This window comes from Mustela lutreola, chromosome 1, assembly GCF_030435805.1.
Source record: "Mustela lutreola isolate mMusLut2 chromosome 1, mMusLut2.pri, whole genome shotgun sequence".
Lineage (NCBI taxonomy): Eukaryota > Metazoa > Chordata > Mammalia > Carnivora > Mustelidae > Mustela > Mustela lutreola.
In genome coordinates, this window is record NC_081290.1 from 213,411,407 (window position 1) to 213,427,698 (window position 16,292).

At 45.6% G+C, this 16,292-nt stretch overlaps 1 protein-coding gene across 4 annotated transcripts in view; it reads left to right on the plus strand.

Moving 5' to 3' along the window:
• Positions 1-16,292, plus strand: part of SMCO4 (single-pass membrane protein with coiled-coil domains 4) — a 59,219-nt gene that overhangs the window by 24,020 nt on the left and 18,907 nt on the right. For 3 of the 4 annotated variants that reach the window (XM_059186611.1, XM_059186629.1, XM_059186622.1), the window contains one exon: positions 15,245-15,329. In XM_059186611.1, the coding sequence (XP_059042594.1) occupies positions 15,324-15,329 (6 nt within the window). In that variant the 5' untranslated portion in view covers positions 15,245-15,323. Of the gene's footprint in view, positions 1-794; positions 955-15,244; positions 15,330-16,292 lie in introns of those variants that run through there. The other variant, XM_059186637.1, reaches the window with a different exon arrangement.

The window sequence follows — 16,292 nt, forward strand, 5'->3', positions numbered from 1 at the left end:
CTGAATTGAATGCTTTACCATAAATGGTGAATTTATGTTATGTAAATTTTGCCTCAAGTTTAAAAAAAAAAAGCATTTGGAGGGTCATCCCCTGTGTGTTCTTGCCAGGGGTGGGTTTTCTAGCGACACCACACAAGAGGGGCACTCCAGTGAGGCCTTTAGCAAGGGCTGGAGCAGGGAGCACTGTCCCATGTCGCTGCAGTCCCCCAGCTGCCAGTCCAGTGACCTGCTGGGACAGAGGCCCTGAGGGTTTCCTCTGCTCTCTCGGCTTCTTCTCTCTTCTATAAAGCAGGCTGAAAAGCAGGCCTCACCTCATAGGATCACTGTGAAAGCTAGGGAAGATAAGGGACAGAAAGTGCTTGGCACACAGTCAGCTCTTAATAGATAGGGACTCTTCATTAATTTAACTAACATCAGACTTGGGGCCTGAAGAGCAGTTTCTGTGGAAGGAGAGAATGACGTGGACTCAGGAGAGACGGAAAAAGCTGGAAGCAGAGAAATGAGCTGTGACTCAAACCTTGACTCAAGCCGTCTAGGTTTCAGTTTGATTTTTGACCAAAGGAGGGTTAAAAATCCCGTTTCCTGGATTCCTTTTAGGAGTCCCCATAAGCCCTTGCGAAGTTGGTGAAGGTTCACCTCCACCAGCTGAAACAAGGGGTGTTTCTGAAGCACTTGGAAGAGCACCTGGCCAGCCCCAGCTGGGGAAGTACCCCCTGCCCACTTGTCTTCCCGCCCCTGCTTCCTCAGACGTGAGCACTCGCTGTGCCCGCCTCCAGTCTCCGCAGAGCACGGGGCCACTGGGCACGTCTTCATAAGCCAGGGTTTGTGTTTCTGAGTCCTGCTTTCTTCCTCAGAAGAAGGGACTTTATGCATCACCTGAGCCCGGATGAACCTTCCAGCAGCACAGAGGGGCAAGGATACCCGGACCTAAGGAGAGGCTCTCATCACTCAGCTGTAAGGGGCAGAGGGAACTGGGGGACGGGGCGGGGGAGCCAGTCTTTCGCCAATGAAGAAATACAGTTTTCAGCTCTCCTAGCATGAAACTGTGGCACGGAGAGCTCGAATTTTAGGCTATTACTCGATGGAAATGGGTACGTTGATCTCTCTCTAAATCTGTTTGCACTAAACGTCTTCACTACACAATTAGCACTTTGTTATGTAGTGTTCTTTTCTGTTGTCACTTTACAGTTTAGTAGCCAAATACTGTCAGCCCTGGTGTAGAAGTGGCTTATTAGCAGCGTGTGTACAGGATTTCGAATTAGTTGTAATATTTAATCTGTTTAACTCTCTTCTTTTGGAAGAGGCACCTCTCCCTCCTGTGCCCACCCCTCCCCACCCCTTGTGGAGAACTGCTTCACCTCTCTCCACCTCGGGGCCTGCCGTGTGTCCTTCCTGGTTGGTCTCCTGTGCTGTTGGTGGACCGTTGACTGACCTGACTAGGCCAGTCAGGCTCTCTTGGAATTTTTTTTTTTTTAAAGGGCAGAATTTATTTCAAAGCCGGGATCTCAGAGACGCCCAAGACAGTAATTGCAGCCATGTCATAGGATGTTAAAATGGGGCTTTTCCACAGAACCCCCAAGACAGGGGTATCCTATACCAAAGTGAATACAAGGCATCCTCTGTGGCAAATACGAAGAAATACCATAGAACTGGGTTTAGCACTCTGGGACCCCTCAGCCAGATCAAAGATATTGGGGGCTGGGAGTCAGACTATGGAGAAGGGAGAGGATTTAATGGCGAGATGTCTTTGGAGAAGCTGCTGTCTCTCCCTAGGACGGCAGAGAGGTCTTGACTTGACTTAGCTATTTGTAGGCAGCAAGTAATGGGTCTTGATAAGTTAGGGCCTTTTCAAGCCCATGTCCCAGAAGTTTGGAACTGGAGGCCCAAGGGCCTTTCCCCTCTGAGGTGATGAGGCCAGAATGGGGTTCTGGAACGCTGGTGGCCCTGGTTTCCTGTCCGGAGGGGAAAGCTGGCCTGCCAGCGGGTAGGAGGAAGCCGTAGGCAGAGAGAAGCAGAGAGAGGGTCTGTGTTCATCTGGGAACCTACAGCTGCCCGACCGCCCTTCCTGTGGTGAAGTTTCTCTTTTGCCGGGGCTCATGGGAGGTGCTTTGCTTAGTTGGTTACAACCAGGGGTCCCACATAATAGAATTGTGGTCCTCAGCAGCCACTGAACTTCGCTTAGCTCAGCTTTTTTCTCATGTACGGTGGAAACAAGGGTAACACTTACTGGAATGTTCAGATGAAGTAACACATCTGTGAAAACTTTTGGGGGGTGGTCATAACATGGGCAGGGAGACTGTGACAGGCTTTGTGGATTTTTTTAAACTATTTGACACCAATGAGTTGATCGTTCTAAATGCTGTTTGTTTCTTCATTTAACCTAAACATTTTTTTAGAAATGTAAATGCCGATAGCCTGTTCCTTTTTTTTTTTTTTTTTTTTTAAGATTTATTTATTTATTTGAGACAGCGTGAGCACTAGTGGGGGTGGAGGGTGGAGGGGGAAAGAAAGAGAGAATCTTGAACAGACTCCATGCCCAGCACGGGGCTTAACCTCACGACCCAGAGATCATGACTCGGGCTGAAACCAAGTATCAGACACTCAACTGACTTCACCACCCAGGTGCCCACATGTTCCTTTTTTTAAATCACAGAATTAAAACAACCTTGACCTGACTTAGCTATTCATAGGCAGTAAGTGAGTGGGTCTTGTTAAGTTAGGGCCTTTTCAAGCCTAAAAAAAAGCATTCTCTGAGGTGAGCTCTAATTATGTTTTGGTGAGCACTGAGCATGGACTGTGTATCAGATGGCTTGTTCCTGAACTTCTGTGCTAGAGAAACCTATGCTGAAATTCTAGAATGATTACCCATCTACCTGGCTTTGAAGTGAAATAGCCTCGGGTTTGAATCCCCATGTTGACACTTACTAGCCTATGTTTTAGTCTTTGAGCCTCAGTCTTGTCATCTGTAGAATGGGAATATAATCTCAACCCTGCAGATTGAGAATTATAGGAGATGATGTATTTAAAGTCCTCGACCGTGTCTTGTATGTGGTAGGTGCTGAGTAAATGCAGCTGTTACTATTAAAAATGATAGTTTTAGTAAGAGTGGCAACCGAAGAGGGTGGGACTAGAAAATACGAATCTGATTTTGGCATTTAATGACAAAATCAAATAATCAGTATAAAAATCAATTTATCAACCACTGCTGGGTTGCTCATCTGTGCCAGGGGCAGGGGTGTAGTGGATCAGAATGTGTGTACCACCGTTCCTGTGTCTTGGGGAAGAAATCATGAACATGTAGAAAAAAACAGGTAGCATACAGGGTGTTGGGCTGTGGAAGATTGGAAACAGGGAGGTATCGCCAGAAGGTCTAGAGCTGATGGAAAGAAGAAGCAAGAGAAGTGACATAAAGAACTAAACATTTTGGGTGATCTTTGGAAGAGGCCAAGTGATACATACACACGATGTCTCCTTTTCCATTTTCTTTTTCCTTTGTCTTTGTGGTTTGATCCCAGACCTGGTTCTCTGTTTCTGGTCTTGATGACGAAAATCCGTACCCATAGCACATTCCAGAGTTTAACATTTTCTTGAAGACTCATTTTCTCTGTGAACAGTTGGCTTTTTGTTGGCCTACACCCTTCTGTGATCAGAATTCTCCTAGCAGAGTCTGCCTGCCCCCCACCCCCACCCCGTTTGCTTTGCCTTCTTGGGAATTTTATCCTATGGAATCATGGGCATTCATTCAGCAGATGTTTGCTGAACACCTACTACAGGCAGCAGGCGGAGCAGTGTGCCAGGGAGGCCTGGGGAGGAGAAAGATGGATGAGACGGGGTGGTCCCTGCCACGCAGTGGCTTGCTTAGTAGAGAAAACGGATGGGCAGATGGACACTAATTAAATGTGATTAGTGTTTTATGTTGGTCAGATAAGGAAAGACATATGGCAGGAACCCCAAGTCTCCCAAGTCCTCTGTCTGCCGCTGGCTGCTACGCTCGGGTCATGAAGCCTGCCTACCTCCCTGAGCACAATCTGCAGAAATGCCTTCTTTATCAGCATCTGTAGTCCTGATGTGAAATTTCTTGGCATGGGTCCCTGCTCTGCGACGTGTTTCACTGAAGGTTCCTTTGGTCACCCACACCCAAATCCTCCTTCAGGCACAGAAAAGTCTACATGGAAAGAGAACATCTAGACTCACGAGTCTGATCTCTTCCTGTTCTCCAGATACTTATAACCTGCACACTGCCCCCCCCCCCACTCCCTGCCCCTAGGCTTCCCTGTCTCAAAAATGCCATCATCATCAACCCCGAGGCCTGAGATCCCCTGCGCCACCTCCCTGTGTCTCACCCCTCTGTCTGTTAGTTGCCAAATCCCCTTGGTTCTGTCTCCTCCTAGATTTCTACCACCCTAGCCCCAGCCACCAACTCTGACTGGGGCTCATGACTCCAGTTACTGGTTACTGGGTTCTGAAAGTGATTTAGAGGACTTGACCAGCCTTGAAATAAAGAAAGAAGGAAAGGGAAAGAAAAAGAAAGAAAGAGAGAGAAAAGAAAGAGAGGAAGAAAGAAAAAAGAAAAAGAGGAAAAGAAAGGAAGGAAGGAGGAAAAAGAGAAAGGAAGGAAGGAGAAGGGAAACCATTAGAGTGGAGTGCATGTAGTAAGGTTGAGTTTTATTCTGTGAGACGTGCATAATAATAGGTGTACAGAAGAAGATGACGAAAGTTGCTGATTTTTACCTATATTGACTAGTTTATCTCCCACAACAATCTATGCCGCTGGCATCATCATTATTATTCCTGTTTTTCAGATAAGGAAACAGTCTCAGGGAATTTGAGAAACCGTCAGAGGGTGGCTGAAAATGTCAGGGCTCTAGCCCAGACTGGCTTGCCTTGTATAGCCCGTGCGTGTGTGTGTATGTGTGTGCGCACGCGCACGTGTGCCCTGGGTTGCAAAGTATAGTGTCTTATTCTGTAAGTTATGATAAAAAAGAAGTTGGAAAGTTTCTGTTTGACAAACATCTGTACTTTCACTCTGAGCTGCAGGCACAATAAATAACTTTTTATGATGCAAATTGGTTGATGCTTCTCTTTAGCTGGGTTACATGCTCTTAGGAGAGATACAGTTTGTGTACCCACAGGGCCTGTGTGGCCTGGTCCCTGCTGGCCTTTTGAGCCTTATAGCTCTTTCTGTCTTGTGGGATATGAGACCCCTTGGGGTTTCTCTATGTGCTCCCCTGATCTTTCGGACTCAGTCAGGCCCTTCATGACCTGCCCCCTGGCACCCTGGATGGCAAGTTCACAGCACTTCCTGTGTTCATGAAGAAACAGTTCCTTGTTTGCTAGGTGTCTCTCTGGCGCAGGGTCACCTAGGACTGACTCCCGTCCCCAGTCCCGAGGGCAGGGTCTGGCATGTCAGTTGGTGGATGCTTACTGGGTATTCTTTTAGCTATGGATAGTAGAGAAATCCAGGCCTCTCATTTTTTGCTGCATTGACTGTATCTATCAAAATATTCCTTATTCTTGGGGCACCTGGGTGGCTCAGTGGGTTAAAGCTTCTGCCTTAGGCTCAGGTCATGATCCAGGAACCAGGGTCCTGGGATTGAGTCCCGCATTGGGCTCTCTGCTCAGCAGGGAGCCTGCTCCCCCTGCCCCCCCCACGTCCCCCCCTCCTGCCTCTCTGCCTACTTGTGATCTCTGTAAATAAGTACATTAAAAAAAAAAAATATATATATATATATATATATATATATATATATATATATATAATTCCTTATTCTCTTTCTCCTTCCTACCCTTTCTAGAAAGCATTTCTTTCTCTTCCTTCCTTCCTTTTCTTTCTTTCTTTCTTTCCTTCCTTCCTTCCTGCCTTCCAAGATTTTATTTATTTGAGAGAAAGAGTGAGCAGGCACAAGTAGAGTGGCTGGCAGAGGGAGAAGCAGGCTCCCTGCAGAGCAGTGAGCCTCAATGCAGGGTTTGATCCAAGGACCCAGGGATCATGATCTGAACTTAACTGACTGAGTCACCCAGGTGCCCTAAGATTGCCTTTTAATCTAGTGGATTCCCAATGTTCAGTTCTAACTGAATGAAGAGCTGCTGGCTCATATCTGTGGGGCAGGCCCTCCAACCCCTGTGGGGGATGGGCAGTGTGGTCTAGTGAAAGTTCTAGACCCCCAGGTCAAGAGATAGAAGCCTTGGCTACACCTTTCTTTGCAATCCAGCCATGGGACGGCTCCCTGGTTCATAAAATGTGGGTGATGACAGCATACCCACCTCCAACCGGGCTGATTCTGGTGGTCAGGGGAGAGAAACTGTGTAAAAGGTACATGACATAGCAGTGCTGGCTGTTCTGGATGATGGGTTTTTTGTTTTGTTTTGTTTTGTTTTTCTTCCCCTCCCTTCTTTTTTTTTTTTTTAAAGATTTTATTTATTTATTTGACAGACAGAGATCACAAGTAGGCAGAGAGGCAGGCAGAGAGAGGGGAGGAAGCAGGCTCTCTGCTTGGCAGGGCTCAATCCCAGGGCCCTGTGATCATGACCTGAGCTGAAGGCAGAGGTTTTAACCCACTGAGCCACTCAGGCGCCCCATCTTCCCCTCCCTTCTTACTTGGATCTCCTTATGTTTGACATTGTTCCTCTGTTACTGGAGAGACCCTGTGGGCCCAGTGGTATCAGGCCCAACCCAGGTCAAGGGCAGTTCTCTGATCTGTTGAATGAGTGCAGCCTGGGCCAAAGCCATTCAGATTCTTTCTCTGTGTTTATATACTGGCGATTTTTTAAAACCTTGATATTTGACCTCGAGGACTTTGTGGCCGAGCTGAGTGTAATGGCCGGCCTGCATTCCCCTTTGGCCCTCATATCATAACCAAAGTGTTAATAATTACAGCTTTTGCTGAGTGAGTATCTACCATATGTCAGATGTGTGCTTTCACAGCGCCTGTGATGTGTTGCTTCTCCTCTCCCCCACTTTGGGGAGAAGGTGGCAGACACCTCATTTTGCAGAAGAGGAAACTGAGATCCCCTGAGTTCAAGAAACTTGCCCAGATCTTCTAGTTGGAGTTCTGTGTAGGACACTGTCCTCATCTTAGCTCCTTGAGAGCAACTTGGTCTAGCTGTGTTCTGTCTGTTTTCTATGGTCTCTGCTCTGGATTGGTGTCCCCCAGGTTTTCCTGGGTGAGCTACTTGCTCAAGATGCCTGGTTGTCCAGGCCAGCCTCCCCATGCCTATGGTGGGTGCTGCAGGGCCCTGCTTTGCTCTGGAGGTGCTTCCTGCACCCCAGCCCCCCACTGGTGGAGTGCACACACCAGAAATAGGAGCTGGTTTCCCCTCTTGCCTACTTCTTTTTATGTCTAAACACTTCTGTTTGTCTTCTCTGGGCTGCATTCATTTCCCCCTCTTTACTGCTGCAGTTTATTGCTCTTTGCTGGCTTCTTTATTTTTATTTTCTAAACTTGCCTGAAATGCATCTTGATTTTGGCATCTTTAGATGTTTAGAGCCTTGCACTTTGTTACTGATGATTTCCCTCATTTTGCAGAACTTCATTTGGTTGCAAGTCTGTTTTGTAAGACTCTGCTTCTTTCCTTTCCATCATTAAATTTTGATATTTTTTCTGTTCCTATTCGCTTACAGAAACTTGCCTTTTGTTTTTGAGATTGTCATTGTGGACCTTCAGTGTGCTGTGGTTTGACCTCCCATCAGACTGACTTGGTTTTGGAATTGTGTGTTCATGGAGTAGAGGGCCCCTTTATGGTGTCCCTGCTCTTTCTGAAGGGCAGATCTGTCCAGATCATGTTGGGGGTTCTGCACTTTTCACTGGTTCTTGTAAGATCAGTTTGGAACACCTCATCACTGTGCGGGACACCCTCCATGTCCTTCCCTGCTGCCTCTTCACCCACACCACACCTGCCATGACTTCCTGCCTCCCTTATGCGAGACCAGTAGTTCTTAAACTTTTTTTTCAGAGTGCCTTTACAAATTCTTTTTTTTTTTTTTTTTTAAGATTTTATTTACTTGAGAGGGAAAGTGAGAGAGAGCACTGAGAGAGAGAGACAGAGAGAGAGAGCAGAGGGAGAGGAAGAAGCAGACTCTCCACTGAGCAGGGAGCCCAATATGGGGCTGGATCCCAGGACCCTTGGATCATGACCAGAGCTGAAGGCAGACCCTTAACCAAATGAGCCACCCAGGTGCCTTTGTCTTTAAAAATTCTTAAAAATTAATGAGTTCCCCAAAGAACTTTCAATAATGTGGATTATATTTAGCAATCTTTATTTGAAATTAAAATGGGAAAGGTTTAAAAATACTTATTAGTTTACCTATAGCAATAATAAACCCATTACATGATAATATAACATTTCTATTGAAAAATAACAGTTTCTAAGAGAAAAACACTTAATGGGAAGAATGACTTTGTTTCACATTTGTCCAGATCTTTGACGTCTGCATTCACCGCAGACAGATGGATTCTCCTAAACGCTCTGCATTCATCATTCTGTTGCAATATGTTGCGTTGGTTGAACTGTAAGAAGACAATGCAGCCTCACCCAGATATGTAGTTAGGGAAGGGAGGAGTATTTTAATGACCTTTTCAGTTAATTGTGGGTAGTGTTTGAAACTACAACAGAGCTTGACAAGTGGTAGTTTTTTGTTTTTTTTTTTTTGAGATTATTTATTTTTTTTATTTGATAGAGAGAGAGAGAAAGCACAAGCAGGGGGAGCAGGGAAGGGAGAGGGAGAAGCAGGCTCCCCAATGTAGGGGGGCTCCATCCCGGGACCCTGAGATCATGACCCGAGCCACTGACAGACCCTTAACCCACTGAGCCACCCGGGCGCCCCCAAGTGGTAGTTTTCTAAAGGTTTGTTGTAGCCGAGAATCGGAAACCCCGTGAGTGGACTTTTCATACTTTATTCCATTAAAATCTGTTGGTCCACTTTGCACTTTGGAAAGCTCTTCCATCTTGAAACGAAACACGTGAGCCATTTGGAAAACAGCACTTTTGTTAAGGGTACTATACCACTGTCGTCTGGAAAGGCCAAGTATGGGGAGGACCCACAGCTCACCATGGCTGATGCAAATTTTTCCGCAATTTTAGTTTTTGCTTGAAACACACTTTTTTTTTTTTTTGTAAAGCAACAGATATAATCGGTTTTTTCTTGACATCACTAGCTTCCTTTATTCACTTTTGAGAGAATTTCCACAACACCCAAGTCTGAATGACTCGCAGTTTTTCTGCCATCCTTTCAAGTAGAAATAGTGGCGCCTGAAGAGCGGCTGATGCAGCTCGCGGCCTCGTCACACAAGTGCTCCGCCCCACAGCCCGCGCGCTTCACCTGGCCCCGGAAGTGCTTTCTGAGAGCTTCCGGTTTCCTCAGCTGGGATATTAAAAAGATGTGTAGTTCAGGGTCGATATGTAATACAGTGGATACTTTCTTATTGCTTCATCAAGGATGTTTTTAGGTGAAATTGACTTTTTTTTTTTAAATGGTGAGTACGTGGCCGTGGGGAATACAGGGGCGACTAATAGAGTCACATGCCACTCCTTGATTGCGGCGAAGGCACCAGCAATGTTACCCGGCGTTGCTTTTGCAGAGTCTGGCCAGTGCCATTATGGGTGAAGGTAGCTTTGGCCTTGCAGCAGCCACCGACAGGGTCTGGGAACATACTTTGAAAACTATGTTGTCTTCATTCATCCACACTCACTGGACTGCCTTGCTTTAAATCTGCTGGGAACCCTTGTCCTCACCAGCTCTCCCCATCTTTGTGTGCAAATGTGCGCGCGCCTGCACACACACACAAACACATACACCCGGGTTTTTATATATACTGCTCTTACTGATCATGTGTTCTCAAGTCTCTTCCAGGGGACTGGAGACTGTGAACCGGGTTTCATACTTATCTTGGTGGCAGTAGCCTGGAAGCAATCTGCCTGTTAAATGCTAACTTGTTAGTGTTGGCTGTTTTCATTATCATCATCATCATATCATTATTGCAAGGGCTTCATACAGGTTTTTTGAACCAGTGAAGAGTTTGAGTTAGCATTTTTCAGAATTTCTTTACGACAGTTCTCCGTGATGTCAGTAAGTGTTAAGCAGCAGGGGCGTCTGTGCTTAACTGGATTTGAGGATGGTCAGCAGGTTTTGAATGGAAGGATTTCTCAGATCCTTCATCATATAATGTGCATTGTGAATCCTGAAGGGGGATGGGAGGCTATAGGGTGTGGTATTCCCAAAGTTGAATAGCATGGGAATCTCCTCTTCTTGGCATATCTCATAGAATTAGGGTTCTTGGGATTTCCCTTGGGAAATAATTGTGTAGCCTGGCTTTTCTACTTTTACAGATGAGGAAACATTACATGTGTTCGTTCGTGCATGGATTTATATCTGAGCTATTTTATAAGTCCCTCCTAAGGATAGGTGCTAGTAGATTTAGACATGCAGTGCAAGCAAAAAAAAAAAAAAAAAAAAAAAGGATTTGTAGAAAATGCTAATAAACCATTTGTGTAGAGTAGATAGTCAAGTGGGAGATTCAAGTGTGCATCAACTGATCACCCAAAATTACAAGCTGTATGTAGGAAGGTACACAGTGCTAAACCATCTGCTTTCTGTTTTTCCCATTTTCAAGGCTCTGTGTGGTCTGTTTAGGTACTCCTCCCAAAACTTTGCCACTGCCTTTATCCTTATGATCCAAACAACTGATGAAGATCATTAAGATGTGGTCTGTTTGCCCAGTCATTTCATCTGCGAGGGTGGTGTGGCAGAGATAAAATCTTTCAGAATGTGAGCCAACTTCGACTTAGTACCTGGCACGTAGTAGGTGTGTGTCTATATTGCTTGGCTGAGCAAAGAATGAAGAAGCGTACTCTGAAAAATCTGAGGCTAAAGGACAGATTCCACATGATGGTCTCCAATCAGCCCAGTGCCCGAACTTGCTGTACTCTACAGGGTGGGCTGAATAAAACCTCATTATGTGCTTTTCACGCCCCACTGTTCTGACCTTGTGCATTCTGGAGAGGACCAGTGACCTTCCCTTCTCTTCCACTCAAAACAAAACACAACACATCCTATCTTCTATTTTGATCTGGTAGCACCTGTACATGGCGGGGGTGGGGAATGTTAATACATTCTTTACATGAATATATTTCACCAAAGGACATGATGTCGATATGGTAAAATTGGCCTTTGGTCTTCTGCCCGTCTGTACAGATGATGGCAGGAGGGTTTTGTATTGGAACAGCCTTGGAGTCAGTACTTCGCTTAGAAGATTAACCTAGTGTTTAATTTGATGTTTCAGTCTGTGAAGTCACCTACAGAGAAATCAAACATTTACATGTTTATTAACCAGTGCTTTTGGTTCTTGGCATGTGGCCCAAACCACTTTGGGCCGGATGAGCTCCAGGAGTATGCAGAAATCTCCCACGGCCCCTCTCCCCGCACTCCCTCATATGGATAGACAAACAGGAAAACATTTACCGGCTTCAATTATCCTTTTGTTTCAAAGCCTGAAACTTTTTTAGCCACTTCATGTTCCTGCCAGAGTCTGAAAATTAATAGGCTTTAGAGAGGCCGAGGGTTGAGTAGAGTCACTTCGAGAACAGCGTGCATCTGGATGCCTGATTTTTCAGGTGTTGCTCTGAGACTGAATTAAGAAGTCTTATTCTCAGGGAGTTTGGGCCCTCTTGATTTCTAATTTTTGTGATTGAGTTAGAGTTGCAAGAATATCATGATTTGGCTAATTTAAAAAAAAATAATTTTCTTCCCTTTGTAAAAGTAATACACACTAATTGTAGAAACTTGGAAACATATCAAAATGTATAATGCTGAAAATTACCCATAATTCTAGTACTCAGAGATAATCACTGCAAACCATTTTGTTGTATTTGCATGCATTTGTGTATGCATAATTAAGATCATTGTGTTTAAATTTCGATTTCTACTTTTCCTATTTCACATAAGAATATTTTCTCTTGCAATGAGAGCTATGTGCCATAGGAGTTTCTGTTAGTTTCTGGGGGCTGCTGTAACAGATTCCCACACATGGGGAGGCTTAAAACAACAGAAACAGATTCTTTCCCCATTCTGGAGGCCGTTAAGTTGGAATCAAGATAGAGGAAGGGCTATGATGCCTCTGGAGGCTCTGCGGAGAAGCCATTGCTTTTCCCACCCAGTTTCCAGGGGCTGCTGGCATTCCTTGGGATGTGGCCTCATCTTTCCCATGTCTGCCTTTGTTCTTATGAGTAATCGCGTGTGTGTGTGCGCGCGCACGCGCGCGCATGTGTGTAATCTCTGCCTCTAGGGGTAGGCCTCTAGGGTCCACCCAGATAATCAAGGATATCTATTCACCTTAAGATGCTTATCTTTTTTATTTTTAAGTTTTGTTTTGTTTATGATTTATTTATTTATTTGAGAGAGCATGTGTACATGCAGGGGGAAGGGGAAGAGAGTCTTAAGCTGGCTCTGCGCTAGGCCCAGAGCCCCTTGTGGTGTTGGAACTCACCTCCCTGAGCTCCTGACTGGAACCAAGACCAAGAGTCAGAAGTTTAGCCGACTGTACCACCTAAGCACTCTTAAGATGCTTAAGACATCCTAATCACATCTGTAGAGACCCCTTTTCTGTATGAAGTAACACGGACAGGTCCCAGGGTTGGGTCATAATGTCTTTGGGGCCAGTTTTTAGCCCCATAAGCCATAGGACTTAACAGTGGACTTTTGGAGCCAGACTGCATGGGCTCAAATCCCCGTGCTGTCTCCTACTAGCAGGATGACTTTGGGCAAGTGTCTTTAATTCTTGCTCCCTCCATTTTCTGGTCTGTAACATGGGAATACTAAGCTTAGTATAGTGCCTGGCCCTTGTAAGGATTAGCTGTTATTATTGAAATTATTATTTTCATGAGAAATTCTTTGTAAAATGTTATTTTAATGGCTGCATAAAACCATAATTGTGAATGTACCATAATTTATTACATTGCATCACTTCCTTTTGTGGGCTATTTATTCCAGTTTTTTATCTCATGTATAATACTTCCGCAGATACCTTTGAGCATTAAGTTTTGTCCCCACTTCTGATTCATTCTCTAATATAAGGTTCTGAAAATGGAATTATAATGTCAAAAGGTATGTGTGAGTTAAGCCATTTAATAAGAATTTGTCAAATTGCTTTCCAGAAAGATTGTGCCTGTTATATAACTTCTACTAGTAGCTGGATGATGAGAGTGCCCATTTTACTGTGGCCATACCTGCATCGAGTGTTATCATTTTAAACATTCTCAGCTACTTTTAACATCATCCACCCTTTTTAGGTTGACCTATTACATAGCAAAGCGACTCAATGTAGTGGTTCCTTTAGCAAAGAATAGTCTCACGAGGCAAGAAAACTTCAAATGAAGTGATATCCTTGCTTTGTCAAGAGGTCAAGTGCTTTCTCCATTTTGTTATGAAACCTGAGTGTTTTCAAGGTTACCAGGGAGGGGTGTTGGGGAGAGGACGTTTGAGTGCCAAGACAGTGCTACGTGTATAAGCATTTTAGTAAATCAGTTTTATTTCTGTTCTCAAGCTTATCTGTTGAAAACTCTGAACATTGAAAACTGTTTTAAACACTTGAACAGAAAACAGATCAATTTAACTACTTTTCTTTTTTCAGTTTAACTACTTTTCAACTAAAACTGCTTGAGGCACAGAAGGATGGAGTAAGGAAGGGACAGCTCCTCTACTGGCTGCCAAAGATGGTGGGAGACCAGCTTGGGAAGGGCAGAGGGAGAGTTTGCACCTGTTCCTTACCTGTTAACCTTTCCTTTCCTGGGGGTGCTAATTGCAGTCTGAACCTGTCCAGTCCAGGCTCCACTGGTGCAGAGGAAAAGCAGGAGTCCTAGCTGCGTGAAAGACAGGGTGATGGTCTTTTTCCCCCCGGTCGTGCTCTGATATGGGTGTACAGTACATACTGGTACAACTGGTCACACACAAATTGGGCAGTACCTGTATCAGTTATTGTGGGCTTAATGGTCGCCCCAAAGATGTTTCCCAATAATGTTGCCCTGTTTAGAGAAAGGGTCTTTTAGGTGCGATTAAGATAAGGATTTTGAGAGGAGATCATCTTGGATTATCCAGGTGGGCCTTCAGTGCCATCCCAAGTGTCGTTAGAAGAGAGGGGAAGAGGGTGATGTCACATGCACAGAGATGGCAGAGAAGCAGAAGAGAGATGTGGCCACAAGCAAAGGAGTGCCGATAGCTGGAAAAGGCAAGATGCACCTTCTCCAGAGCCCCTGCAGGGATCGTGGCCCTTACGTACACTATGATTTCAGCCTTCTGGACCCGAGAACTGTGAGGGAATAGATTGGTGTTGTTTTCTGCCATCTAACTTGCGATAACTTGTTGTGGCAGCTGCAGGAGACTTACCTATGCTTCGTTCCACAAGACTGTTCCGCTGATTGCATGTTGGGCTGTGTGACAATCTTATATGTTATAACAGCTTCTCAGCTTCTCAATTTCTGTACTTATCTTCTCATGAACCAGCAGTGAAGAGTTTGGTGGATGACTTTTGTGTACCAGTGGTCTAGTCTCCCACCCTTATTTTATGTATGAGGAGACTGAGGCCCAGAGAGGAGGTGGTAGGACTGAGCTTAGAGCACAGGTGGCTCTCCTGGTCAGAGTGCAGAGACAGGGGGGCCAGGTCTGGAGACCCAGGTCTGGAGAGAGCAGACTGGAGTACTGCCCTTTAGCCTGTCCTGCAGGTCAGCTGGTGTCCTGGGGCTATTCTGTGACTTGCTGAGTGAAAGCCCCTGGAGCACGAGGCTGCTTAGAAGGCCCAGAAGCCAGGGGAATCTTGTAAAGCCTTTGCTTCTGATAGCCAGCAGCAGGCAAGTCATCCTGTCAAGGGTGAATGTCTTGGCTTGCTCTTGACTTCAGTCTCTGTGGTATGACCCAACGACAGAGCCTATGGGGAACTAGAGGGGGAAGGCCCCTTAATTCAGGGCCTGCACAGTGCATGGTCAGCTCACATACACACACACACACCCCGTGTGTGTGTTTATGTGTGTGTGTCTTTCTCTGAATAAGGACCCACCGCTGCTTGCCTACATTTGTACATCTTCATCCTCAAATGGGGGAGGGAGGCAGCATCCATCTCCAAGCTAATCAGTTTGGGGAGGGAAGCCATGGGCCTGCCTGCTCAGCCTGGACTGCGGGGACTGTCCCAAAAAAAGGGGTCTGTGGAGGGGTAGTTCCCCAAAACCTATTACACCTCTTTTTCTGATTTCTCAACAGGAATAACTCAAGTTACCTTTACTGGAAGTCAGTTTGCTGAAAGTACTGAAACTGCAGTTCTTAGTTGAAGAAAAGGTAAATGGAAGTAAATTTGTACCTACTAAAATTCCCTATCAGGGAAGCCAGTGTTTGGGGCAAGATTATTGTTCCCGGCATTCCTCAAACATGCCCAGTCCTATGTGTGCTCTTTCCTCTCCTCTTGGCCTGGCCAGGTTCCTCTTGATCCCTGAAGGTCTTTACTTCCCTGGAAATCAAGCCTTTTACGTACGTATTTTTTAAAGATTTAATTTATTTAGACAGCACGAGGGATTTGGGGGCAGAGACCGGGTGAGAGAGCACTTTAGGTAGGCTCCCCGCTGAGTGTGGAGCCAGACCCCTGGCTTGGCTCCATCTCAGGACCACTGAGACTGCTGAGGCTTCTTGTCTCATGGACTCGAGAGATGAATCTCGTGGGCAAAACGGTGAAGTGAAGTGAAAGTTGATTAAGTGAAGGTGAGAACAGAAAGGAAGGGAAAGGAGCTCTCTTAAGAGTGACAGGGGTCCGGAGCGGGTGGCCACTGAGGGCTTTTATGGTGGGTCTTTTCTAGAAAATTGACCAGGGAACTTGGTAAATATTTTGTCTGTGACTTTTAAGACAAAAAAGGTGGATTTGTAAATATTAGGAAAACATCTCCTCTATATTTAGAACAAACAAGGCAGATTTGTTAATGTTCCCTTCTCTCTGGTTAGTATCTTGCCTATAACATTTCTCCACATCTGGGATTGCCGTGAGCCTGGTCACGTAGCCCCCCACCCGTCTCTCCCTACCTCGCCTCACCCACCCCTCACTCAAGACCATGACCTGAGCCGAAATTAAGAGTCGGATGCTTCACTGACTGAGCCACCCAGACATCCTGGAAATCCAGCCTTTTTATTCCCTCCTGGCGGGTAGTGACTTTTCCTGCTTTGGAAGCCCTGTCATACTGTCTCCTTCTCACTGACATGTGTCGTAATGAGCTTGACATGACTGTTCGTGCCCCCCACCCCTGGTCGCTCTTCTGCCAATGCT